Source organism: Aplysia californica, unplaced genomic scaffold (genome assembly GCF_000002075.1).
Source record: "Aplysia californica isolate F4 #8 unplaced genomic scaffold, AplCal3.0 scaffold00194, whole genome shotgun sequence".
In the NCBI taxonomy this organism is placed as follows: domain Eukaryota; kingdom Metazoa; phylum Mollusca; class Gastropoda; order Aplysiida; family Aplysiidae; genus Aplysia; species Aplysia californica.
The window spans coordinates 173783-186786 of NW_004797464.1; the positions used below are offsets into that span (position 1 = coordinate 173783).

At 40.6% G+C, this 13004-nt stretch overlaps 1 protein-coding gene across 1 annotated transcript; it reads right to left on the reverse strand.

Moving 5' to 3' along the window:
• Nucleotides 1-3776: 3776 nt before the first annotated feature.
• Nucleotides 3777-4500, reverse strand: LOC118477721 (immune-associated nucleotide-binding protein 9-like). The gene has a single exon (XM_035969906.1). It carries the CDS (start codon nucleotides 4482-4484, stop codon nucleotides 3954-3956), a length of 531 nt encoding a protein of 176 aa, XP_035825799.1. The 5' UTR covers nucleotides 4485-4500; the 3' UTR covers nucleotides 3777-3953.
• Between the last annotated feature and the right edge of the window lie 8504 nt (nucleotides 4501-13004).

Here is a 13004-nt window from a genome sequence, read left to right on the forward strand (position 1 = left end):
AGTAAGGCCTACTGGAGATGTGGATAACAATAAACTTGGATCAGCTTTGAGGAACTTCATGTAGTGGTGGGCAGATTTGCCGGAATGAGTAACAGACAACATGAGAATCACAAACCCAAATCCACCAGGTTTTGCCAAATCCCAAAACCAGGTTCTCATGAATTGTAATAGGCGGTGTTCATTGAAGGATCGGTTCGGTTTGGTTAGGTTCGGTTTAATTTCTGGCGGCTTCAATGCACACTATAAACAGACCCCTTCTTCAAGCCGATTGCAGGACTTGAAACAAAACAAAAATGTTTGTTTTTGAAGGTCATCGTCGGTGTCATTCGTTTTGCACCAACATGGTAGCTTTCTCCTTTTTATAGACGAAAATCTGGCGGGACCCGACGATCAAACCGAACAAAACCGATTTGCCAATGGGCACTGGGTATTATAGCTTGTCCACCGTCTGATTGCCGTTAAAACAAGGTGCATTTTAATGCTCTGTTTGATATTCTATAAACGATGCATACGGGTTTAAAAGTTGGAAGACTATCGGAATCTAAAATCCCTTTCACAAAGGTCACTACAAACTAAGGTTCTGACACGTTTTCTTTGATGTTAGTCTAAAGGGGAGTCTACAAAATATTTGGGGATTTACAGCATACACCTAAAACATAAAAAAGGTCACATATTTTCCTCATTACCACAGCATCGGGTTGGGAGAGGCGAGGAGTCCTTCAACATGGGAACAGAAACTGTCTCCACATTATATATAAATAGATCTCTGCATAAGGCGGGAGATTATACGAGTAAATCTCAACATGAGACAGAAGGAAAGCCTTATTAAAGTACATGCAGTAGGTCTAAGGTCTCTATAAACATTTTCAAGTTAGAACGTCTGATTTTGATATATAATTGTCTTTCAACGGACCAGCTAGTCAAAGTAAACTAGTCAACAAAAATTAAGGAACATTTGAGAAAAGGTGTATAACTTCGAAAGCAAACTTCAACACGCAATGAAATTTGGTACACATTTTAATCAACATGTGTATAGCAAGTACCAAAAAAGAAAATGAAGTTATTCCATTTTAACTTGCTTGAAAAGTTAATTGAGTTTGGTAGGGGTTAAAATCCCAAATCCCAAAAATTGTCAAGCGGTTTCGAAGTTATGTTAACTTCTGACTGCAACAAAAACAAAACATTTCAGATGATTTCAATAATGAGTATGCCCACCACGATTGTACTGGCACTCAGTACACCGGCTCCTCATCGAGTTCATGAGGTTGGTGAACACTCTCTGAGGCATCCCCTGCCACTCTGCCTACAGCATCTGAAACAGTTGCTGCGCGTCTCCTGGAGGCGTGTGGTTGTCTCTGACTCGACGTTGCAGCTCATCCCAGAGGTTTTCTATGGGATTCAATCCGGACTGCAGGCCGGCCAGTCCATTTTCGGTTGATGCCAGCCTGCTGCATGAAGTTTTGGACACACAACGCTCTATGAGGTCGGGTGTTGTCATCCTGGTACACTGCATGTGGCCCCATCTGCTGCAGAGTAGGTAGTGCTAATGGACGGAGTATCTCACCTCGGTAACGTATTGCAGTGAGATTCCCTAGCACTTGGTACAGAAGTGTTCTGTGGTTCAGACTGAAAGCACCCCATACCATCACGGAACCACCTCCAAAAGGCATCACTTCTCTGACGGCTCCATCGAGGAGCCGCTCTCCGGGTCGCCTCCAAACCCTGATACGGCCGTCATTGTGATGCAAAGAGAACCGGGACTTGTCGCTGAAGAGAACGTTTGCCCACTGTTGACGTGTCCATCTTACTTGGCGTCGCCAAAAGGCAAGACGAGCAGCCCTGTGTGCTGGGGTGAGACGTTGGCAGACTGCTGGTCGACGTGCATTAAGTCCAAACTCATGAAGACGTCTTCGTACTGTCTGACAACTAATGTTAACACGAGTTGCCGCTCTCAGCCGTGTCCAGACGCGATTTGCAGGAGCAGATCTCGACTGCGGAGCCTGTCTATGAATGGATCGGTCTTCCCTTGCATTAGTGGCTCTTGGTCGACCTGATCCGGGTCGCTCTTGGGTACTACCAGTGGCGTTGGCACGCTGAATCAGCCGTGAAATGACAGAAACGGACACTCGAAGACGTGTAGCAACTTGTCGGAGTGAAACACCATCTTGTACCTAAGCAATGGCTCGTCCTCTGTTTACATCAGACAATTTCTGTCGAGGAGGCATGTTTATGCTTAGCCCTACAGCAGCAAAATGGTGAATCCACAGTGCAAATGAGTGAGTGCAAGTCACTCACGAGACATGAATCTTGCAATTGAAAACTGATTTTTGAGCGTTCAAAATTTTTTTCTGACGGTAAGAACTAGAGAATAAAAATCGATAATTGGAAAACATTGGACCTTTTTGCCCCACCCCCAGCTCATCGCACAGGAGTCACGTGCACTTCAAACCCTGGTGTGTGCAATCCCATTAGTCATAGAGTAACATTTCCCCAATATCTAGTTTTACGAGTAAAAGTAAAACCTCGAAAGAATGCATACAAATATATCACTGTTTTTACTGTACGTTCCTTAACTTTTGTTGACTAGTTTTTACTTCACAGGGCTGTTTAAAATAGCAAGTGTTTCCATTACAATACAATGTCCAATCCAATTTCCACTCAGAAAAACAACGGGTTATTATCGTAAAGTTCAGATTTAACTTGGAAGAATGGAATTCCGGTTTTCAAGGAGTCTCCAGGCCTACAGCTGTTTGCAAGGCGCTTCTGGTAGGATTATGCCTTATTTTTTTATTAGTAATATTACCCTCTTATTGCACGATCTTACTTTTTTACAGGCTCTAAATGTAAACGACAATAGTTGTCACCCCTTGCCCCCCACCCCTAACTCCACCCCACCCCCACGTCCTGCTCCACTTCTAATAGTTTATACGAAATATAATGTTCATGGTTGGCTTTAGGTCAGAGGTCACCACTGCAAGGTAGGTTCTACTTCTTTCTTTTCCCTTGTTGTTCCTGCCTCTGCTTCGCTATTCCTGCACTAAATGATAATGGCTGTTCTTGTGTTCATACATCGCTTTTCTTTACCCTAACTCAAACATCTTTGATACATAATATATATATATATATATATATATATATATATATATATATATATATATATATATATATATATATATGTGTGTGTGTGTGTGTATGTATATATACTTATATATATATATATATATATATATATATATATATATATATATATATATATATATATATATATATATATATATATATATCTATATATCTATATCTATATATATATATCTATATATGTTACTTATTTTCACTGTCAAAAAGATTACGGTTCGGCACTTATATGACCTTATTGTGTTGCAAGTGCCGTTAAAACACTAACTAAAATAAAAGATTACGTGATCCTTCTTTCGCTTGGTTGACCTAACTAGGAAAACAACAATCCGCTTTTTGTTCCAATCAAAGTGACCATGCACAGTATTAAAGTCAACCTGGAAAATAAATTTCGCTTTTTGAGAGCTGTCTGTGATTGTTATAAACAACGGAACAGACCTTGTTCAGAATTCGTTCTGACGAGAAACGTTAGTTTCAGAAGGCTGATACCCAAAAAATGAACAATAAAGAAATATGAAAACGGAAAAAAGCAACAGGATAAAAATCGACGAACGCCAACAGAAGATGGTTTGTAATAGTCGTCCAACTTCAGCCCATTCCTTAGACCCTCTAAGTTCCGACAAAAGATGCTTGCACGCATCTTTTGAAGAGATTTTTGTCCAAAATGGTGTCAGTTTCCACAAAAGCTTCTTGCAATGAGACATCGTCTCCTCGTAGTCTTCAATTGTAAATTTCCTGGTCATCCCGGAGACAGTGTCCAGTAGTTTCTCCCTTTGTTCAACGGCTGTTTCTGCTGAGCAAGTTACATTATCAAACAGCTAACATTTGCCTTGACACATGTTAAACAGTTTTTTCATATCGGCCATTTGGGAGCACACCCAACCCTCAAAAGGAGCACAACTATATTTAAGTCTATAATCACCTCCGTGAGTGAAAACGATAATAACATGGTCAGCAAAGAAGCTTGGGCCAAAAGACTGCTCTAAATTACGGACTACTTTTTGCTCGTCATCCGTATAACGAGCACCAAATCGAAAAACTATGACAAAGGCATTGATTCCGTCAGCGCTGATGTTGATAGCCTTCTCAATCTGGTCAAACATCCTCTTTGTGTCTTGTACATCATCTACGGGGAAGGTGTTGAAAAGTCCGGGAGAGTCGATGACGTCCACATTACTGACACCATCAGCTGAGGTAGCTCTGCCGGTGGATAATACGTCTGTGGTTTCTTCGTCCACATTATAACTGATGCCTCTCTGGAGGACACTAGAAGCCGTGGCTGTCTTCCCGTGGCCAACTTTCCCGAGAAGCATCATGGTTGAGGGACAGGAGTTTACGACGACCGACATCTGAAATATCCACAAGTCATTATAATTTATAATACAATGATTTGTTGAAATACTTGAGGCTGTTATAACTGAACTAGATCACAGTATACTCATTTTACATGGGATACATATTTTGAGTTTGCTTTCCAAAGGCCAAAAGACCCGTTTATACTTTTCCTACTTGACTAAAATTCCCATGTGGCCCTGAACTATTGTCTGACTTATTCTACCCCCCCCTCCCTTTTCTAAATTTCCAAATCCCGCCAAAACTGAACTGGTAAAACGTTCAACCAAATCCTCCTCCTCCTCCTGCCCCTCCTCCTCTTCCTCCTCCTCCTCCTCCTCCTCCTCCTCCTCCTCCTCCTCCTCCTCCTCCTCCTCCTCCTCCTCCTCCTCCTCCTCCTCCTACTACTACTACTACTACTACTACTACTACTACTACTACTACTACTACTACTACTACTACTACTACTACTACTACTACTACTACTACTATTACTACAACTACTACTACTACTACTACTACTACTACTACTAAAAATACTAAAATTAATAATAATAATAAAAATGATAATAATAATAATGGGCGTTCATATAGCGCTCAACCCCAATTAAAGTAGCTTACACAGCCTCTGACCACTTTACATTACAACAATAACATAGCCATATTATAATCAATACATTGTGTTCTTACCAAAAGGAAATCTCTCTAAATATTTGTCTCATTAATTCAAAGGCAAAAATAATTTGTAGCTGACATTTGAAGGAATTAAAGGATTTGATCTCTCTCAAACCACTCTGTCATGGGCAAAGCATTCCAAATCTTGGAGCCTGGATATTCAAATGCTCTTTCATCATATGTTTTAAGTTTCATAGATGGTCAAAGAAAATTTAAAAGTATATTGTCAGCTGATAACCTTAAGCGAAATTACGAGTTCGAATAGCACTGTTTCATCAGACTTGATAAAAATATAATGGCGTATCATTATTCATTATAATATCTTTCTAGCAATTGTGACAGAGTGTTCAACCCTTCCTCTGGGCTCCTGATTCTTTCTGCAGCCTTTCTACTGCTACTCCTTCGCTTCTTCTTACTGCTGTCTTTCAGCCACACCCCTGATCTTCTGGTAGGAATCTTGTACACCTAGCCTCCTCGGACAAGGGCGAAAAATCTCGGAGGGCGCGTGTGCAAGTTGCGCACGTTAAAGATCCCTTGGTGGTCTAAAATTGATAAGAGTAGGCTTCGGCCGCCACCCGGGCAAAATTCAAAATTTCGTACCAACTGAAAATATTAGGTGTGTCCCGCGCGCTCATATGACCTTATGCAGTTGCGAGCGCCGTAAAACACTTTACAAAAACAAAAACAAAAGAGTGTCCAACTTGGACATCGTGGTGAAACCAGGCGCTTGTCAAAATAATGAAATCGAAGAAACTGAACATTTTCCTCCTGTGGGCAATTTTTATCTTTTTTTGGGTTTGTTTTGAGTTCAACTCCTTTTTATGTCCGTCAAATACATAGCAAAATGTGGATTTTGATGAAAAACGTTGAACAACGGCACACACAAATGTTTTTTTTGCAGTTTCCAAGGACACTCAAGCCTTGGAAGTCATCAAACTTCTGAGGCCAGTTTCTCGCTTTTATCTTTCTTCTGACAACAGGCAACCCCACCTCCTTTAATCACAAATATCTCAACTTCTATTTAAATTCAAGAAATATTAATATTTATGTCATCAAAAGTAAGGCAAATGGCATTATATTACTCCCGGACCCATCTCACGTTCAGATATTTTGAAGCACTTTCTTGTTAATGTTTATTTGCTTTACATGAATTTTGACTTTATTAATTCCATCGTAAACTATGAGAGGTGTGGATATTTTTATATGAATTATATTACAATGGAACCAATTGCGTAGTAATATTTACTTATTTTTAACAAGATGGGGTTTCAGACTCCTCTATTTCAACTTTATTTTATGTTTTACAATTAGGATTTACATTTTCTTGAAAGCATTTGATTTGTGATGATTTTACTAACCATATGTGTGTTTTGCAGCACAAGTTATGGCAGTTTAGCACCCAAAATGTGCATTTGTGTGCTGATCTAAAAGTAAAAAATTACCGGGCCTTAATTAAGAAAGATACCAATAACTCATTAAGCTCAAGAACTGACGAGCGCCTGATTCCACCACGTCATGACACATATTATTGTTTATGGTAAAATATATCCTTGCTATTCACTTTACTAGTGGATCTAGAAAATGAGAAACTTGCCGCAGTTGGTGGCTACACAAAGAACCAGATCGCTGTGTGTTCGCCCTGTTCTGTTCGACAGGTTTCACTTCTGTTTATTCTTCAGTCACTGTTCTCTTTCTGTCTACTAAGTCTTCGAAGTCTGAGACAGAAATTTCTGGAATTATTTTCACTGCAAGTCACGTCGAAAGTTTTCTTGACAGCCAAGTATGCAACCCGGTGGGTAGCCATTGAATATAATCTATTCCTTCCGGCCGAGGCTTTTATTCTGCAAACTGTTCTGCGCAAGAGGCTGCGCGGTGTGCCAAACCAGATTCCCCCCCCCCCCCGAAACTGCTCTTGACTCATAAGGCCCTTAAAAGTACAGTTCATGCATCGACAAGCTATTCGATATACAAACTGTTCGATATCGAAAGAATGGCGAGGATCCTGTCGGCTTCCCGGTAAACCTGAGCAAGGAAACGAGCAATACTGCCAAAATCGAAGGGTTCCCAGTCCAGCCATCAGAGCCTGGTATTTACCGGCCGGCGAACTAAAGGCGTGACAACGAGGGAGCCGCTTTTTTTACGTTGCCTGCCCCCCCCCCCAACCGGGGAGGGAGGGGGGGGGGTAAATGTGTATTCCAAAAGTTTCCTAAATATTGTCAAAATAACAAAAATGTGTCACGGCATGGTGGAATCAGACGCTTTTCAATGTTTGGGCAAGTTGAGTTAGTGGTACCATCCTAAGGCTTGTTCACTTGTTTTGCATTCGATGACAAAAATACCTATCTGCCTTGAAGAGAATTTCAGATACTTCCGATTGAAATCACGTGGTTGCGAAAGCAAAATTATCGAGAAAGTGGCCACCAAGTTTGGTAACTTCCATAGCTTGAGAGTCCTTTGGAAATTGAAATTTACATTTTTGTGCCTTTAATCAAAAATTTCCAGTTAGTAAAATTCACACAGAAATGTGTTTTTAAATAGACATAAAAGTTGTTCAGCCAAAAAAAGCCGTTTTCTTCCATTTCAGTGTTTTGACGAGCGCCTGATTCCACCACGATGCTTCCCAAATGATAAGATTTTCGCGATCAGCGACTCAAAATTAGTCACGCTACTCGTGGAATGCAATTTAATGCAGGATTATCAAGTTATTATTTTATTTTAATTTTCGTGTGTTTTGTGTGTTTTGGGAAACCATAATTATTATTCATTCCAATACGCTAAGAAGGCCAGGTCATGGAATTGAATGGTTAATAAATTTTAGCAAAATCTAGAAAGTCTTTAATAACGTAAATAACAATAAACAATACAAAACATAAACATGTTCTAGATACTGAATGACACACGTTCATACAATCAGCAACAAGAGTACCATATACAAGGGGGGGGTCAAATAAATTTTTGGTCTGGGTATGAAGGAATCATGGTAGACTAATGGAATTTCGCCAGCTTTTAGACAATGTCTTTGGAAACCGTCATGCAAATTATCGGGAAAATACGACAATAATAAGGCACTAGTCAGCGTGTTCAATGAAACAATGCACACAAATATTGTTTTTTCTTTGCCGAAGCTGTGCCATGGAGCTTGTTGAATATCGCTCAGTTATCAAGTTTTTGCACTTGGAGAAAAATCTCCTTCAGATACTTTTCAGGAAATGGTCCAAGTTATGGCAACAGATGTCCCCGTTATAATACTGTGACATACTGGGTAAGAAAATTCAAATCTGGACTCATATCGGTGATGGATGCAGGTCGTGAACGGCGTCTATCCTTTGTGGTAACTGAAAAGAATGTATCCATAATGAAGAAACTGGTTCAACAAGACCGACGTATAACTGTTAAATAGCTCTCAAGTGAAACGAGAATCAGTGAAGGGTCAATTTAAACGATTGTCCACGACAATTTTAACATGAATAAGGTGTCTGCGTGTTGGGTACCCTGCCTTTTGACTAGTGAGCTAAAGAAGCAGAGGGTTGAGTCCTGCAAAACTCTCTTTCGAATTGAGTCCAAAGACACAATTTTCTTTAAAAATATGGTGACTTTCTATGAAACATGGATTTATAATTTTGATCCAGAACAAAAAATGTCCTCCATACAATGGAAAAACCCCTTCTTCTCCCTCACCAAAGAAGGCAAATGTAACACTGTCAAGTGGAAAGGTCATGCTGTTGTGTTTCTGGGATTGTGAAGGTATGATCATGACTGACTACCTGAAAAAAAGGAAAAACAGACACTGGGGACTACTATTCGGGTTTGCTGATAAAACTGCAGTACGAGCTGGTGAGACAAAGGCGTGGAAAACTCCGGTCCTCCTACTGCATGACAACGCCCCTGCGCACAGGGCACAACAAACAGTCCACACAGCAGAACAGTGCGGCTTTGAAGTCCTGCCCCACCCAGCTTATTCACCAGACCTTGCTCCTTCAGAGTTTTTTCTGTTTCTTAATCTTTAAAAAAAATCACTAAAAGAACTTCGTTTCCATGACAACGAGGACGCCATTGAAGCTGTGGAAGACTGGTTAGGGGCCCATTCTGAGTCATTCTTTTCTCACGGACTTTTGAAGGTCAAATAGAGGTGGTACAAATGTGTTACTCTGAATGGTGACTTAGTAGAGAAATGAAAGTATGTGTGCCAAGTTACAAAGCTCTATATTTATTCCTGCATATTTAGATCAAAGACTTCTTGAACCCCCCTCGTATAAATAGCTGAACATATTTGTGGAATAAATCGACGGAGGGATGGTGCAGGAATCTCTCTCTCTTTCTCTTGCCTTTTTTTTACTCCCAGTAGAGCACAGGCCATCAAACTACATTTCTCCTGTCCTGTGCATCGTTTTCTATCTGTTTCCATGATGTCCCCGCCTTTTCCATTTCCCTTTGTACCTCTCGCCTCCCTGTCATCTTTGGTCTTCCTTTCTTACGTTTTCCTTTCGGATTCAACGTCAAAGCCTGTCTGATGATGCTTGTCGGGGATCTCCTCAGGGTGTGTCCAATCCATTTCCATTTATTCACCTGTAAGTCTTCGTTTACTGGCCTTGGGCTTGATCTTTACCACAGTTGAGCATGTGTGACTCGATCGTACCACTTGATCCCCACCATCCTTCTTAGGCATCCATTTATGAAGCACTGCAGTTTCCTTGCTGCCGATGCTGTGAGCCTCCATTCCTCAGAACCATACAGTAGAACAGTCTTCACGTTTGTTTTGAAGATCATCAGCTTGGTGTTCAATCCCACTTTTCGGCTTTCATCATCTTGCGTCATTCTACACTCCACATTCTCTCCTCTCCTCGGTGATGAAGGTCCTCCATCTTCCAGAAGTGGCGGTCCTGTTGTTTGTGCTGTTGATGTTTTTGTAGCTGCTTTTTTGTTTTACGGGAAAGGGCTGCTAACCCTTTTCACAACCGACCTTAGTCAGCAAGATGGAAATTTGAGGTCTTGATAGGTTGCTCCTGTAGCAAGAAAACGAAATGTGGCGGTCAGTCTTTTATGTGGACAGATTGTTTCTCTCATCACCTTTAACTGTTATTTAATCATGGGTCTGATCAAGGTAGAAAATTTGTGTATGTGTGTGAGAGTGTGTGTGTGTGTGTGTGTGTGTGTGTGTGTGTATATGTGTGTGTGTGTGTGTGTGTGTGTGTGTGTGTGTGTGTGCGTGTGTGTGTGTGCGTGTGGGTGTATATGTGAGGCATCATGGTAGAATCAGACTCTCGTCAATTTTTGGGCATGTAGAGATATTGGTGTCATCTTAAAACTTGTTCACTTGTATTTATTGAGATGGAAAAATATCCATTTATCTTGAATACAAGTCAAGATATTTGCAAATGAAGGAGGTGGTGGTCACCTGTTTTCAGAGTAAAAGTAGTGAGAAAAAAGCCGCTAAAGATTAGTTACTTCCTTAGCTTAAGAGTCCGTGGTAATTGAAAATTTACATTTTTTGTGCATTTAATCAATGTTTTAAAGAAATATCCACACAGAAATGAATTCTTTAATGGGCATGAAAGGTGTTGGACCAAAAAACAAAAATTTGATAAAAATTCATAAACCTGCGGAAAAATGCTAGTTTCTTTAGTTTGATTATTTTGACGAGAGCCTGATTCCACCACGCTGCCTCACATGTGTGCGTGTGTGCTTGCGTGCGTACGTGCGTGCTTGTGTGCGTGCCTGCGTACGTGCGTCTATCTATTTTCATATAAAAACAACCATTTGATTAGATTTTTAGCATAAGTTACACGTGAACACACAACCAAGGTGAAGTACTTAAGGGACCGACAGTGAGATTTTTTTTGTTAATTAAAAAATTCTTCAGAATCGCCCGTGCGTGTGTGTCTGCTATTCCCGGGGAAATCGGGGCCTTCCCATGAATGTCGCTACCTCGGTTGCTAAGAGGAATAATATAATGCTCTACGTTTGTTTTCGCCGAAAACAACTTTCTGAGGAAACGATACGAAAGTCTACAGGGGAGCTCATTTTGGGATCGGGTCAAGTCGGGGCGGTTTACAAGACATTGAGGGCGCAAAGCGGCAATCGTGGCACAAGCTGATCGCGCCCTACTCGTTGCCTCATAAACAAATACGTTTGTTTTCAGGCGAAGAGGTGGGCGATCATCCTGACCCGACCCGATCCCCCCAAAGGGTACCTTGAATAAGAGGCCCACCGTCACATACATAGGCCATGTTTTCTTGCTTCGTACCACGACGACCATCAATGTATGTGTGTGTGTGTGTGTGTGTGTGTGTGTGTGTGTGTATGTGTGTGTGTGTGTGTTTTGTCCCGTGTTCTAAGAGAGAGAGAGAGAGAGAGAGAGAGAGAGAGAGAGAGAGAGAGAGAGAGAGAGAGAGAGAGAGACAGAGACAGAGACAGAGACAGAGAGGGAAAGAGGGGGTGGAGAAAGAGGGGTGAGAGGGACAAAGAGAAAGGGGAGAGGGGAGAGGGGAGATAGGGTGAGAGTCATAGCGTACTTTACTACAGGCCTACTCAGCGTGCGGCTGGGGTCTCGGACTGGAGCTATACTATATCATTTAAGTATTAATGTCTATTTATCCAGTGGACTCCATATTCAGTCTCTGAGCATTGTTTCCAAAGGTAATTACAATATTTAGTCTTAAGTGACATAAAAATAAAGAGCTTAATAATAATTTATTTACTACTTAGCCCTATTACTATTAAATCTGTTATGCAATTTAGAGAAAAAATCGAAATCAACGTCCATATAAAACAATCTAAACAAGACATGACTAGATCTATTTACTGTGCATGCCTTATAAATGAGTAGGGGCCTACTTACCAAGCCAGTTTTATGTTTCTTTGTAGTATAATCCATGTATCCAGGTGAAATAAGGGTGGAAAATATCGAACAACGAACAATGTATGATTAAACGTTCCAAACAGACTATTACGTTGCTTTCTGCTGTTGTTTTTTTTCTAGACATTGATCTCATCAATTATTAAACTTAACATTTTGCACAAAATTTCTTCTAGTATTAGTTTCCTTCTTCAATGGATTACAGTGTATGTCTATTCAGTTATGATAATTTCAAAATTTTCAATGCATGTTCTTTTGAAGAGCGAGGCGTGGAAGCGTAACAATAGTTTTTTTTAAAAAAGATGTGAGAAAGAATCCTCCCGTGTTTCTCTTGCATTTCGATCTCAAAACTGTCAGACATGGTTAACTTGCAGAAATATGTTCTGCAAAAAGATTCTTTAACAATATTGGACAAAAGAAAAGCAAAGAGGGTCCACTGACATGCTCTATCAGAACGGATATTCAAGCCGTCTCTATCCAATGAGCTTGTGCCGTACTTCTAGTAGTAGAAGGATGTCTGTCCGAGTTGAAAAATTTCGTCCATCCCTTCGTCTTTGCGAGTAGCATAGCCAGCAATATAAATCAGCACAGATTTTGTCTCTGTACCAAGTGACTGCTCCAACTCAATTAGATTGTCCACAGTTTCTGAAGCCCTTTCGTCTGTTTCAATGTTAAAATTGCAATGGGAGCAGGAATGACCAGGTTCTTCAAGGTTTGAAAGGTCTGCATCAAGAGATAGAAGTAGTCTTGATCTGTGAAATTTGATTTTTCCACAATTTGCTGAATGTTAATAAAGTATGTCCCTCCTGAGCCCTATGACATATTGATGGGAGGACTGAAGTAACCGTCTACAAAGTTTAACAAGTTCACTTTCATAACCATCTGGCCAGTGCAGTTCACACACAACAGTTTCTTTAGAAACTGATAATTTCGCTTTGAATATCACAGAAATCCATGCATTTCTTTCAATCCCATCCTTTGGGAATCTAAACACAGACACTTTCTT

Coding starts and splice junctions, on each gene's coding strand:
- LOC118477721 (XM_035969906.1), bottom strand. CDS start 4,484: ATGTCGGTCGTCGTAAACTCCTGTCCCTCAACCATGATGCTTCTCGGG.